Source organism: Scyliorhinus torazame, chromosome 14, assembly GCF_047496885.1.
Source record: "Scyliorhinus torazame isolate Kashiwa2021f chromosome 14, sScyTor2.1, whole genome shotgun sequence".
Classification (NCBI taxonomy): Eukaryota; Metazoa; Chordata; class Chondrichthyes; order Carcharhiniformes; family Scyliorhinidae; genus Scyliorhinus; species Scyliorhinus torazame.
The window spans coordinates 142783551-142796979 of NC_092720.1; the positions used below are offsets into that span (position 1 = coordinate 142783551).

At 47.6% G+C, this 13429-nt stretch overlaps 1 protein-coding gene across 8 annotated transcripts in view; it reads left to right on the top strand.

Annotated features, from left to right (window-relative positions):
- LOC140390078 (kyphoscoliosis peptidase-like) overlaps positions 1-13429 on the top strand; it is a 930728-nt gene that overhangs the window by 717922 nt on the left and 199377 nt on the right. For 7 of the 8 annotated variants that reach the window (XM_072474955.1, XM_072474961.1, XM_072474959.1 and 4 more), the window contains one exon: positions 8818-8874. The exons of the other annotated variant lie outside the window; for it this stretch is intronic. In XM_072474955.1, the coding sequence (XP_072331056.1) occupies positions 8818-8874 (57 nt within the window). The remainder of the gene's footprint in view (positions 1-8817; positions 8875-13429) is intronic. 8 annotated transcript variants of the gene reach the window in all.

A 13429-nucleotide genomic window follows, 5' to 3' on the forward strand; every position in this document is an offset into this window, starting at 1 on the left:
GGATTGGGAAGCCTTTAAAAGCGAGCAGAGGACAACTAAAAAAGCAATATGGGCGAGAAGATGAAGTACGAGTGCAAGCTCGCTAGTAATATAAAGGAAGATAGGAAGGAAGAGATTTTTTCAATATATAAATGGTAAGAGAGAGGCAAAAATAGACATTAGACAACCAGAAAATATGGCTGAGAAGTAATAATAGGAAACAAAGAAATGGCAGACGAACTGAATAGTTACTTTGCATCAGGCTTCATGGTGGAAGACACCAGTGGGATGCCAGAGCTCCAGGAGAACCAGGGGGCAGAGGTGAGTGCAATGACCATTACTAAGGAGAAGGTTCTGGATAAAATGAAAGGTCTGAAGGTGGATAAGTCACCTGGACCGGATGGACTACACCCCAGAGCCCTAAAAAAGATAGCTGAGGAAATTTTGGAGGCATCAGTGATGATCTTTCAGGAATCACTGGAGGCAGGAAGGGTCCCAGAGGACTGGAAAGTGGCTCATGTAACACCACTATTTAAGAAGGGAGGGAGACAGTAGACGGGAAATTATAGGCCGGTTAGCCTGACTACGGTCATTGGTAATATTTTAGAGTCTGTTATTAAAGATGAGATCGCGAAGCACTTGGAAGTGCATGGTCAAATAGGACTGAGTCAGCACGGCTTTGTCAAAGGGAGGTCGTGTCTGACAAATCTGTTAGAGTTCTTTGAGGAGGTACAAGCAAGTTAGACAAAGGAGAATCAGAGGACGTGATTTATTTAGATTTTGAGAAGGCCTTTGACAAGGTGCCGCATCGGAGAATGTTAAAAGCCCATGGTATTAAGGGTAAGATCCTGGCATGGATAGAGGATTGGCTAACTGGCAGAAGGTAGAGTGGGGATAAAGGGGTCTTTTTCAGGATGGCAGCCGGTGACTAGTGGTGTGCCTCAGGGGACTGTGCTGGGACCACAACATTTTACAATATACATTAATGATCTGGAAGAAGGTACTGAAGGCACTGTTGCTAAATTTGCAGATGATACAAAGATCTGTAGAGGGACAGGTAGTATTGAGGAAGCAAGGGGGCAGCAGAAGGACTTGGACAAGCTAGGAGAGTAGGCAATGAAATAGCAAATGAAATACAATGTGGAAAAGTGTGAGGTTATGCACTTGGGAAGGAGGAATCTAGGCATAGACTATTTTCTAAATGGGGAAATGCCTCGGAAAGCAGAAGCACAAAGGGACATGGGAATCCTTGTTCACGATTTTCTTAAGGTTAATGTGCAGGTTCAGTCGGCAGTTAAGAAGGCAAATGCAATGTTTGCATTCATGTCAAGAGGGCTAGAAATACAAGACCAGGGATGTGCTTCTGAGGCTGTATCAGGCTCTGGTTTGACCCCATTTGGAGTATTGTGAGCAGTTTTGGGCTCCATATCTAAGGAAGGATGTGCTGGCCTTGGAAAGGGTCCAGAGGAGGTTCACAAGAATGATCCCTAGAATGAAGAACTTGTCATATGAGGAACGGTTGAGGACTCTGGGTCTGTACTCGTTGGAGTTTAGAAGGATGAGAGGGGATCTTATTGAAACGTACAGGATATTGCGAGGCCTGGGTAGAGTGGATGTGGAGAGGATGTTTCCACTTGTAGGAAAAATTAGAACCAGAGGACACCATCTCAGATTAAAGGGACGATCCTTTAAACAGAGATGAGGAGGAATCTTTTCAGCCAGAGGGTGGTAAATCTGTGGAACTCTTTGCCGCAGAAGGCTGTGGAGGCCAATTCATTGTCTTTAAGACAGAGATAGATAGGTTCCTGATTAATAAGGGGATCAGGGGTTATGGGGAGAAGGCAGGAGAATTTTCTCATCCCCATGAGAAAATATCAGCCATAATTGAATGGCAGAGCAGACTCGATGGGCCAAGTGGCCTAATTCTGCTCCTATGTCTTATGGTCTTATGGTCTTATGTTGGGCTCCTACTTACAATCTGATTTGGAGTCTGGCTTCTCCAGATGTCCCTGATTCCAAAACATTTGAGGAGCTCACTGAATTAGTCAGCAGACATTGTCAGCCGAAGCCCTCGATAATAATGCAGTAAAACTAATTCAATTCAACTACAAGGGCCCCAGCAAAAGCAATTGCAGTGTTTCTGGCGCACCTAAACAAACAGCTGAACATGCGACTCCCAATCTGCACTCAATGACATGTTGAGAGACAGGCTGGTCTGTGATGTTAATGACATGCCCATACAAAGTACATTATTAGTAGAAGCAGAGTTTCCTTTAAAGGAGTCATGACTGGTGGCCCAGGCAATGGAAATCACAGGCAAGCAGGCCAGGTCACCAGGTTTGGTGGGAAGCTGCCAGCAGTCATGGCACCATAATAATAATAATCTTTATTACTTTCACAAGTAGGCTTACATGAACACTGCAATGATATTACTGTGAAAATCAGAGACAATGACAGTCACGACATCCAGGAGATACAAGGGATGGAGGTGAATGTTTTGGGGCATCGCCTCTTATGTGGTATCTCCACGACTCGAACCGACTCCAGCATCTGGGTGAGGAGTCAACCATGAGACATGAGACGTCACCGGACTCGGCTGAAGGCGATTCCGGCCCATGTGCGACGTATGGACGCTGGTCTAGACGGAACAGTAGGCAGCAGAAGGACCAGTGCTCCAGGCACTCCGGTCAAGGTAGGCCCCAGAGCCAGGCCTGGCATCTAGATGACCTTGAAGAGGATGAGGCTGAGATGCATCTGAACTGCTCGATATTGCCCCGCCTGGGCCCTATTCATGTCCCGATACAGGTGAATGACCATATGCTCCAAATGGAGTTGGATACGGGAGCTGCCATTTCTGTGGTGGCACAGAGCACAGCACCTTTGATCTTATAAAGCGAGGTGTGCATACTTTGACTTTGACTGACACGGCGGCTCGTTTGGCCACTTATACGGGACAACGACTGAATATTGTGGGGTCCACCCTCACTCCGGTATTTTATGGGTGCCCTCATTGTTGTCCAAGGAAACAGCCCTGGCCAGTTGAGTCACGATTGGTTGCACCGACTGCAGTTGGATTAGCAACATAGAACATAGAACATTACAGCGCAGTACAGGCCCTTCGGCCCTCGATGTTGCGCCGACCTGTGAAACCACTCTAAAGCCCATCTACACTATTCCCTTATCGTCCATATGTCTATACAATGACCATTTGAATGCCCTTAGTGTTGGCGAGTCCACTACTGTTGCAGACAGGGCATTCCACGCCCTTACTACACTTTGAGTAAAGAACCTACCTCTGACATCTGTCCTGTATCTATCTCCTCTCAATTTAATGCTATGTCCCCTCGTGCTAGACATCACCATCCAAGGAAAAAGGCTCTCACTGTCCACCCTATCCAATCCTCTGACCATCTTGTATGCCTCAATTAAGTCACCTCTTAACCTTCTTCTCTCTAATGAAAACAGCCTCAAGTCCCTCAGCCTTTCCTCATAAGATCTTCCCTCCATACCAGGCAACATTATGGTAAATCTCCTCTGCACCCTTTCCAATGCTTCCACATCCTTCCTATAATGCGGCGACCAGAATTGCACGCAATACTCCAAATGCGGCCACGCCAGAGTTTTGTACAGCTGCAACATGACCTCATGGCTCCGAAACTCAATCCCTCTACCAATAAAAGCTATCACACCGTACGCCTTCTTAACAACCCTCTCAACCTGGGTGGCAACTTTCAGGGATCTATGTACATGGACACCAAGATCCCTCTGCTCATCCACACTGCCAAGAATCTTACCATTAGCCCAGTACTCTCTTCCTGTTATTCCTTCCAAAATGAATCACCTCACACTTTTCTGCATTAAACTCCATTTGCCACCTCTCTGCCCAGCGCTGCAGCTTATCTATGTCCCTCTGTAATTTGTAACATCCTTGTGGAGTCCACAACTCCACCGACTTTAGTGTCATCTGCACATTTACTCACCCATCCTTCTACCTCCAGGTCATTTATAAAAATGACAAACAGCAGTGGCCCCAAAACAGATCCTTGTGGTACACCACTAGTAATTGGACTCCAGTCTGAACATTTCCCATCGTCCACCACCCTTTGTCTTCTTTCAGCTAGCCAATTTCTGATCCAAACTGCTAAATCACCCTGAATCCCATGCCTCCGTATTTTCTGCAGTAGCCTACCGTGGGGAACCTTATCAAACGCTTTACTGAAATCCATATACACCACATCAACTGCTTTACCCTCATCCACCTATTTGGTCATCTTCTCAAAGAACTCAAAGTACCCACGGTGCTGAGCAAGTTCCCTGAGGTTTTCCAGCTTGGCAGGGGTACAATTAAACGTGCTGTGGCCAAGATCCAGTTCGACCTACGAGGCCCAGCCCCGATATTCTCATGCCCGTCTGGTTCCCTAATGGAGAAAGTCAAGACTGAACTTGTCGTTTGGAGAGTTTGTGCATCATCAGGCCTGTGCACTTTGCTGAGTGGGCAGTGCCGGTGGTCCCCCTAATGAAGCCAGATAAGGCATTCCGTCTCTGCGGAGACTATAAATTGACAGTGAACACGGCTTCAAGGTTGGGCCATTATCCTTTACCACACATCAAGGTTCAATATGAAACATTGGCCGTTAGCTCTATATATGAAATTAGACATGAGCAACGCTTATCCACAGCTGGAGGTCGATAAATCATCCCAGCAGTACATCACGGTCAATATGCACAAGACTCCACCCAGTGTGGAGTATCCTCGGTGTGCGCAGTTTTCCAGCGTGTCATGGAGAACGGATTGTCGCGTGTTGCAGTTTACTTAGACGACATGCTGGTCACAAGGACCACAGACCAAGAACATTTGCAGAATCTCGAGGTAGCATTGAAACGTCAAGAGTATAGGTTTCGTCTGCACAACACAAAGTGCGTGAAGAAAGGAAGTAGTACATTTGTGGTATCGGGTAGCCGGGAAGGCCTGCACCCGGACGGCGAGAAAGTGAGGCCATCAAACTGGCTCCCGCCCTGCAAAACGAAACCAAACTTGGACTATGGGCGATTTATTCCCAAACTGGCAATCACCCTGGCCTCCCCTTCACTTGCTCCTCAAGAAGCTCCAGCGTGGGAATGGAGCAAGGCCCAGGCTGAGGCATTTAAGAATGTGAAATGGTGGTTGTCTTTTTCGGGGTGTTGATGCATTTTGACCTTTCAAAACCATTGTATGCTTCACAATACAGGATTGGGGCAGACCTGTCTCATCGGATGAGTGATGGGCATGAACATCTGATTGCCATTGCCTCCTGGACACTGACTGCGGCTCAGAGAATATATGCCCAAATAGAAAAAGGTTTTGCGGCTGTATTTGGTGTAAAGTGGCTTTATCAGTGTGTCCATGGCCGCCATTTCTTTATCGTTACGAATCACAAGCCGTTGCTGGGCCTGTTCTGTGAAGACAGTTTGATCCCACCAATTGAGTCTACGAGGATTCAGCGCTGGCCTTGTTATTAGCTTCTTATGGATACTCTTTCGAACACCAGATTGCACATGGTGATGCATTGAGCCGTCTTTCCCAGCAGACTGAATCCACAAACCCCCCTGCGGCGGACTAAGTAGTTGCTGTCCTGAATTTTACAGACCCCTTGTCCGTCACTGCATCGTATATTCATGACTGGATGCTGACCGACCCACTCCTTGCCAAGGTGCGGCATCTCATAGATTTTCATAGAATTTACAATGCAGAAGGAGACCATTCGGCCCATCGAGTCTGCACCAGCCCTTGGAAAGAGCACTCCACCCACACTTCCACCCTATCCCCATAACCCCACGCATCATTTTTGGACACTAAGGGCAATTTAGCATGGCCAATCCACCTAACCTGCACATCTTTGGATTGTGGGAGGAAACCGGAGCACCCGGAGGAAACCCACGCAGACACGGGGAGGACGTGCAGACTCCGCACAGACAGTGACCCAGCCGGGAATTGAACCTGGGACCCTGGAGCTGTGAAGCAACTGTGCTACTCATTGTGCTATGCAGTGGGCAGCATCACCAGATACCGGTGGAGTTGAAAGCTTTCTCCTTCAAGTTTTCGGAGCTGACTGTGGATGATTGTAGTTTTACTACAACTGTACAGGACATTGGTGTGATCACATCTAAAGTACTGTACACAAGTTATACTTGAGTTGAAGGCATTTCACAAAAGGTTCCCTAGGTTGATTCCTGGGTTGAAGGGGTTATTTTATGAGGAAGGTTTCTGCAAGTTGCGCCTATACCCATGGTAGTTTAGACGAATGAGATGTTAACTCAGTGAAATATATAGGCTTCTGAAGGAACTTAACATGATAAATGCAGAGATGATGGGCTGGATGCATCGATTGTGAGGCTATGTCCTCACGCCGGTGTGGGAATGGTGGCCTTATATGCACAAAATTACGGCGCAAAACAGCCACCGATCCTCCATGTAGCTGGGAGCTAGCATGCCGGCACCCAGCTCCAGCTGCCGATAGGGCCCGGAGAATTGCCAGGCCGCACCATGCTACATGGTGGAGGCCGCTTGTGGACCCGGCCTGGAAAATAGTGCCCCCTTTTGGCCGGCTCGCGCACCCCGGACCACCCACCCCCTCCCCTCACAGTGCCTCCAGCCCCTGATAAAGTCCCCCCGCCCGCATATCGGCCCTCCCCTGACCGTGGCAGAGCTGGACTGAGTCCGCAGCCGCCTTGCCGAGTTCCCGACGGATGAGACCACATGCGACCAACGTCGTCGGGAACCCGGCCGGACGGGGGCAGAGCATCGGGGGGGCGGGGGGGCCTCAGCTAATGTCCTGAGGCCGTCGATATGCTTTGCAGGGGGTGGAGTGTTGCGAAAGCGGCGCCGCCCCCGATTTGGTCGGGAACTTTGATTCTCCGGCCGATCGCCGAACGCAATTTCAGCGTCGGCGACTGGAGAATCCAGCCTGATGTTTCCTCCCGTGGGCGAATATTGAACAAGGGGGTTTAAAACAGTTTAAAAATAAGGGTTCTCCAATTGAAGATGGAGGTGAGGAGTATTTATTTTCTCTCAAGTGGACTATTAATCTTGGGAACTCTCTGCTGCAGTGAGCAGTGGAGTCGAGGTCAAAAAATATATTCAAGGCTGTGTTAGACAGATTTTTGATTAATAAGAGAGTCAACAGTTAGAGGATCAGAAGGAAAGCGGAGGTGAAGTTTAAAGGCTCCCGTGATTATTGTAGTACCAAGCCCCCATTCATTCTTGATTTTGTACTACAGTATAGCTACTGCCTATAAACTACTCCCACCAGTTATGTCTTCCCTTTGCCATTTCTTATCGTCACCCAAACTGATTTTACATTTTGATCCTCTAAACCAAAATCATTTCTCACTCCTCGACTGACCTCATAATGTGACAGGACTACCTCACTTATTTTCCTATCTTCCAGTCCTCCCAACCTGTTAGGTTCCTTGAATATTCAGTTCCTAGCCTTGGCTACTTTACAATTGTCCAGCCCCACCAGCAGCAGACATTTGAAATGTCAACTTGAATGGGAAAAGTGGTGCGAAGCCTGCCCGCTCCACTGCCAGCTTTGCCCACCATATTTTTGACACTTAGCCAAAGGAAATCCCAGAAGCGGGTCCCATGAAGGCTGCCCCAATCAAAAAAAAAAGATCCCACCACCCCCACAGACCTGGAGGTCTACCCCCCAGGGAAATCCGGCTGACATAAAAGCTATTTGGGTCTCCCGTGGTATTCTTCACCTCCATCGGTTTCCTGTCTGCCAAAACACAGGGCAGAGAATCCCACCCTATATCTCTGCATTGGCTTCATGTTATTTTTTTAACTTTGTGCCATCAATTAATTCTTCGTATTGTGAATGCTGTGTGCAAACAGATAAAGAGCCTGAATTTCAACTTTATTTCCAACCCACGGTTTCTTTTGGTTATAGTAGTGAATCTGAATTGGTGTTGAATATTCTACTTTGGAAAAATGCAAATCATAGAATCTGTACCGAGTAGAAGGAGGCCATTCGACACATTGAGTCTACACCGACCCTCAGAAAGAGTACCCCACCCAAGTCTACTACCCAGCCCCATCCCCGTAACCCCACCAAACCTTTTTGGACATTAAGAGGTAGCTTAGAATGGCCAATTCTAAGCGGGGCAGCACGGTAGCACAAGAGGATAGCACTGTGGCTTCACAGCACCAGGGTCCCAGGTTTGATTCCCTGCTGGGTCACTGTCTGTGCGGTGTCTGCACATTCTCCCCATGTCTGTGGGGTTTCCTCCGGGTGCTCCAGTTTCCTCCCACAGTCCAAAGACGTGCAGGTTAGGTGGATTGGCCATGATAAATTGCCCTTAGTGACCAAAAAGGTTCGGAGGGGTTATTGGGTTACGGGGATAGGGTGGAAGTGAGAGCTTAAGTGGGTCGGTGCAGACTTGATGAGCCGAATGGCCTCCTTCTGCACTGTATGTTCTATGTTCTAATCCACCTAACCAGCACATCCTGGAGGAAATCCATGCAGACGCAGGGAGAATATGCAAACTCCACACAGATAGTCACCCAAGGCTGCAATCGAACCCGGGTCCCTAGGTTTTCCCGGAGCTCCACATTTATTTAATTCTGTCCTTGCAAAGCTTATGTATAATAAAGTAACCTATACAGCATCATGAGTTGATAGAAAATTGATGATTTAACTTTCAAGGCAGAAAAATAGGTCATTGCAATGGATATTCCATACTGTTTAGATTAATGCAATGTAACCGTGCATTATCTCAGTTAACTTATTTTTGACTTCTTAACTCACAAAATATTCCAATGTTGCCTCATGAATGTGTGATTGAAACTCTTTACAGGAAAGGAAGGAACTGAAATACTCTTCAGATTATCAGAAACTGACTTTGATTTCAAAGGTAACAGCTTGTTTCCATTGTAACAATGAAACTAAGTGAAGCTCCACCTTACTCATAGCCGATCATTAATATCTGCTCTCAATGAAGACAATTAAGCTTATTGTGGCCCTTAGGTGAAAACAAATGCTCGATGTGTGCTCTGCTGCTAAGAGACACCAATTTGAAATATAAAACAAAGAATAGTACAGCAAGTACAGGCCCTTCAAGCCTGTGCTGATCATCATCCCTAACTAAGAAAAACTTCTGCCCTTACTCGTTCCATGTCCCTCAATTTCCTCCCTATTCATGTACCCCTCCAGGTGCCTCTTAAATGTTACTAATGTGCCTGCTTCCACCACATCCTCTGGCCGTGCGTTCCAGGCACCCACCACTCTGCATGAAAAGCATTTCCCTTAAACTGTCCCTCTCTCACCTTGAACCTGTGCCCCCCTTGTAATTGACATTTCCACCCTTGGAAAAAGCTTCTGACTGTCCACCCTGTCTATGCCTCTCATAATTTTGTTGAGCTCTATCAGGTCTCCCCTCAGCCTCCGTCTTTCCAATGAAAACAATCCTAGTTTATTCAACCTCTCGTCATAGCCAACACCCTCGAGACCAGGCAACATTCTGATGAACCTTCTTTGCATTCTCTCCAAAGCTTCCACGTCCTTCTGATAATGTGGTGACCAGAACTGCACGCAATACTCCAAATGCGGCCTAACCAACTTTTTATATAGCTGAAACATGATTTCCCAACTCCTGTACTCATTGCCCCGGATGATGAAGGCAAGCATGCCATACGCCTTCTTAATCACCTGAGCCACCTGTGTTGCCATTTTTAGGGAACTGTAGACCTGCATGCCCAGATCCTTCTGTACGTTCGTGTTCCTAAGGGTTGTGCCATTTACAGTATAATTCAGTATACCTTGAGCCTCCAAAATGTATCACCTCGCATTTGTCCGGATTAAACTTCCTGCCATTTCTGTGCCCATGTCTCCAATCTATCTGTATCTGGTTGTATCCTCTGACAATCCTTGGCACTATCAGCAATTCCGCCAATCTTCGTGTCATCCGCAAACTTACTAATTAGGCCACCCACATTTTCCTCCAGATCATTTATATATACTGCAAACAACAGAGGTCCCAGTACTGATCCCTGTAGAACACCACTAGCTATAGATCTCCATTCTGAAAAACACCCTTCCACCGCTACTCTCTGTCTTCTACAACCAGCCAGTTCTGTATCCATCTAACCAGCCCACCCCGAATCCCATGTGATTTTAGCTTTTGTAGCAGTCTGCCATGTGGGACCTTGTCAAACGCCTCACTAAAGTCCATATAAACTATATCCACAGCCCTTCAACAATTTTCTTTGTCACCTTTTCAAAAAATTCAATCAAGTTGGTGAGACATGACTTTCCCCGTACAGAACTGTGTTGCCTGTCACTAACTGGTCCATTTTCCTCCAAATGTGCATATATCCTGTCCCTCAATATCTTTTCCAAAAGCTTCCCCACCACTGATGTCAGGCTCACCGGCCTATAATTTGCTGGATTATCCCTGCTTCCTTTCTTAAACAAGGGAACAACATTGGCTATTCTCCAGTCCTCTGGAACCTCGCTTATGGTCAGAGAGGATGTGAAGATATCTGTTCAGGCCACAGCTATTTCTCCCCTTGCCCCATCCCTGCCCCAGGGACTTGTCTACCGTAATGCAATTTAGGATACTCAACACTTCCTCTTCTGATATTTTGACATTCTCCAGAGCATTCTCCACATGCCTGGGTTCAGCACACAATTTTGCACCAAGTTACTGATGACTATGATTGAGCTTGCCTGGAGAAGCTAAAACTGACACCTGCAGGGTCGAGCACATAAGTATTGATTGGACACAGGGATATCATCTCGCCATGCCCCCCCCCCCCCCCCCACCCCCACCCCCACCCCCACCCCCTCGTCCTTCTGCCCCTTTCTCCTCCAGCAGCTGGTGCTTCTCTACCTGGCCACATATCCTTCTATTTCCCATCGAAAGCCTAGGGCGCAACCTACATGGACTGTCACCACTGAGCATTCCCTTTATCCTGGTGTCTCTTACAAGGTGGAGTAGCACATCATTCACTCTTTCTATGTGAAATGCACAGTAAATTTCTAGAATGCATGTTTACAGAGTGTTGATAAAATATTGAGAAGGTGTCCCAGATCGCTTCCTCGTGTGTATAAATACTCTTCTTTTAACACCGACCAGCAAGGGAACAAGAGAAGTTACTTTTAAATACAGCAACAAATGTTCGGCTGCTCACTATTAAGAGAGGATTTTTAATCTAGTATGAGCCACCAATAAACTGCACAGCCACATTATTGAGTGTTGACAGGTGTCTTATATGGCAATCAACTGCTTAATGAGTTTCCAAGCAGCCATTCCTAATACAAGCTTTGATTCCTTTACCAAGATGGCATCTTACATGGGCTAAGTCACTACTTAATCTTAAGTGCATACCTTGGTTACCTCCAAGGCTCTTTAACACCAAAAGGTTTCAGGGAAAATCAACCCTGGAAATGTTTCACACAGACCGGTCTTTTAGTTCTGATGACCGGTCTAATAGCTGAAATACTGACCTCTGTTTTCCCTTTTGTCGCAAACACGTTGTGTAGCTCCAGTGTTTTCTGTTTTTCTGATTATCTCGTTCTAGCCAGAGAATCTCCCAATGGCGTCTCTCCCTGAACCACACCATTACCACTGGTATTCCCCCAAGGACCTATCACTGCCTGCCTCCTATTTCTTGGTGACATTATTTGAAAATAAATCTGATTCCACACAGAGGGTGGGGTCTCTTGTCCTGCTAAAGGCATGACCCCCACAACAGGTTCATCAGCGGTGGGGAGAGGAGGAGGAGGGGGGAGGCGGCAATCACGCAAAATGCCATGGATATCGGTAAGACCAGAAGATCCCGCTGGTGACCAATGGCAAGCCACCTCTTTTGACGGAAAATATGCCCCAAAAGTCCCTCCCATAACCTGATGACATTACCACATCACCAGCCTCTTCCATTCTCTCTAAATTATTGGATTCTCGTTCTTTTCGCTGGTCCACAACGCATACTTGAGGATAGACTTCTTTGCAACGGGGAAAGCGGTGCTTCAAGGAATAGTAGGAGCAGAATATTCCGCGATAGTCATCTCCGACCACGCTCCACATTACATGGATGTGAGGTTGGAGATGGGCTGTACCCAGTGCCCCATGTGGAGATTGGACACGGACCAGCTGGCCGACAAGGCCCTTTTGCTGAAAAATATCACAAGCCATAGGTGAGTATATTACAAATAACCGGAACGGGGAAGTCTCACCTTCCACATTCTGCGAAGCACTGAAGGGTGCAATTAGGGGAGAAATTATAGCCTACAAGGCACGTAGAGAAAGGGAAGAGAGGGCGGCCAGGCAACAACTGATCGACTCCATCCGGGAGGTCGACAGAAAATATTCCGAGATCCCGACTGTTGAGCTGCTGGCGGAGAGGAAAAAACGACAAATGGACTTTAACCTGCTATCCACTAGAAAGCAGTGCATCAACTCCACCAGACGCAGGGGATCTTCAATGAACACGGGGAAGAGGCTGTCTGCCTATTGGCTCACCAGCTGAGAGCACAGGCAGCCACGAGGGAGATAGTGTAGGTGAAGGATAGTGCAGGTGAAGGATAGCAGAGGCAGACTGGAAGCCGAACCAAAAAAGGTCAACCAAGCCTGTGAGACCTTCAACCGAGGGCTGTACACCTCAAACCCCCGATGGGGATGCGGAGATTAATCGGTTCCTCGATAGACTGGATATGCCAGTCATGGGCGATGATAGGCAGGGGAAGCTGGAAGCGCCAATAGGACTGGGTGAGATCATGCAGAGTATCAGCTCCATGCAGGCGGGGAAGGAGCTGGGACCCAACAGGTTCCTGGCAGACGTCTCTAAACAATTCACACCAACCCTGGTCCCACTCCCCCAGGACATGTTCGCAGACTCGCTAGTGAGGGGCACACAGCCTCCTATGCTAACACAGGCCACGGTATCGCTGATATCCAAAAAAGACAAGGACCCAACGGAATGTGGATCATATAAACCCATTTCACTGCTTAATGTAGATGCAAAGATACTCACAAAAGTCCTGGCCAAAAGACTGGAGAACTGCATACCGGAGGTGATCGCAAACGACCAGACCAGACCAGGCAGCTAACTGCGAACATCAGATGGCTGCTGAATGTAATAATGACCCCCTCCGGGGAGAGAACACCAGAGGTGATCGTCTCTCTGGACGCAGAAAAGGCCTTCGACAGTCGAATGGAAATACCTCATTGAAGTGCTGGAGCGGTTTGGGCTGGGAGCGGGGTTCACCTGAAGGTGAAGTTCCAGTACAACGCCCCAAGGCGAGCATTTGGACCAACACCACCAGTTCTGAATACTTCCAGCTGCACAGAGGCACAAGGCAAGTATGTCCACTGTCCCCGCTCTTGTTCACCCTGGCAATCGAACCACTGGCTCTGCGAGATGCGAAAAGCTGGAAGTGTATACAAAGAGGGGGCAGAGAGCACAGAA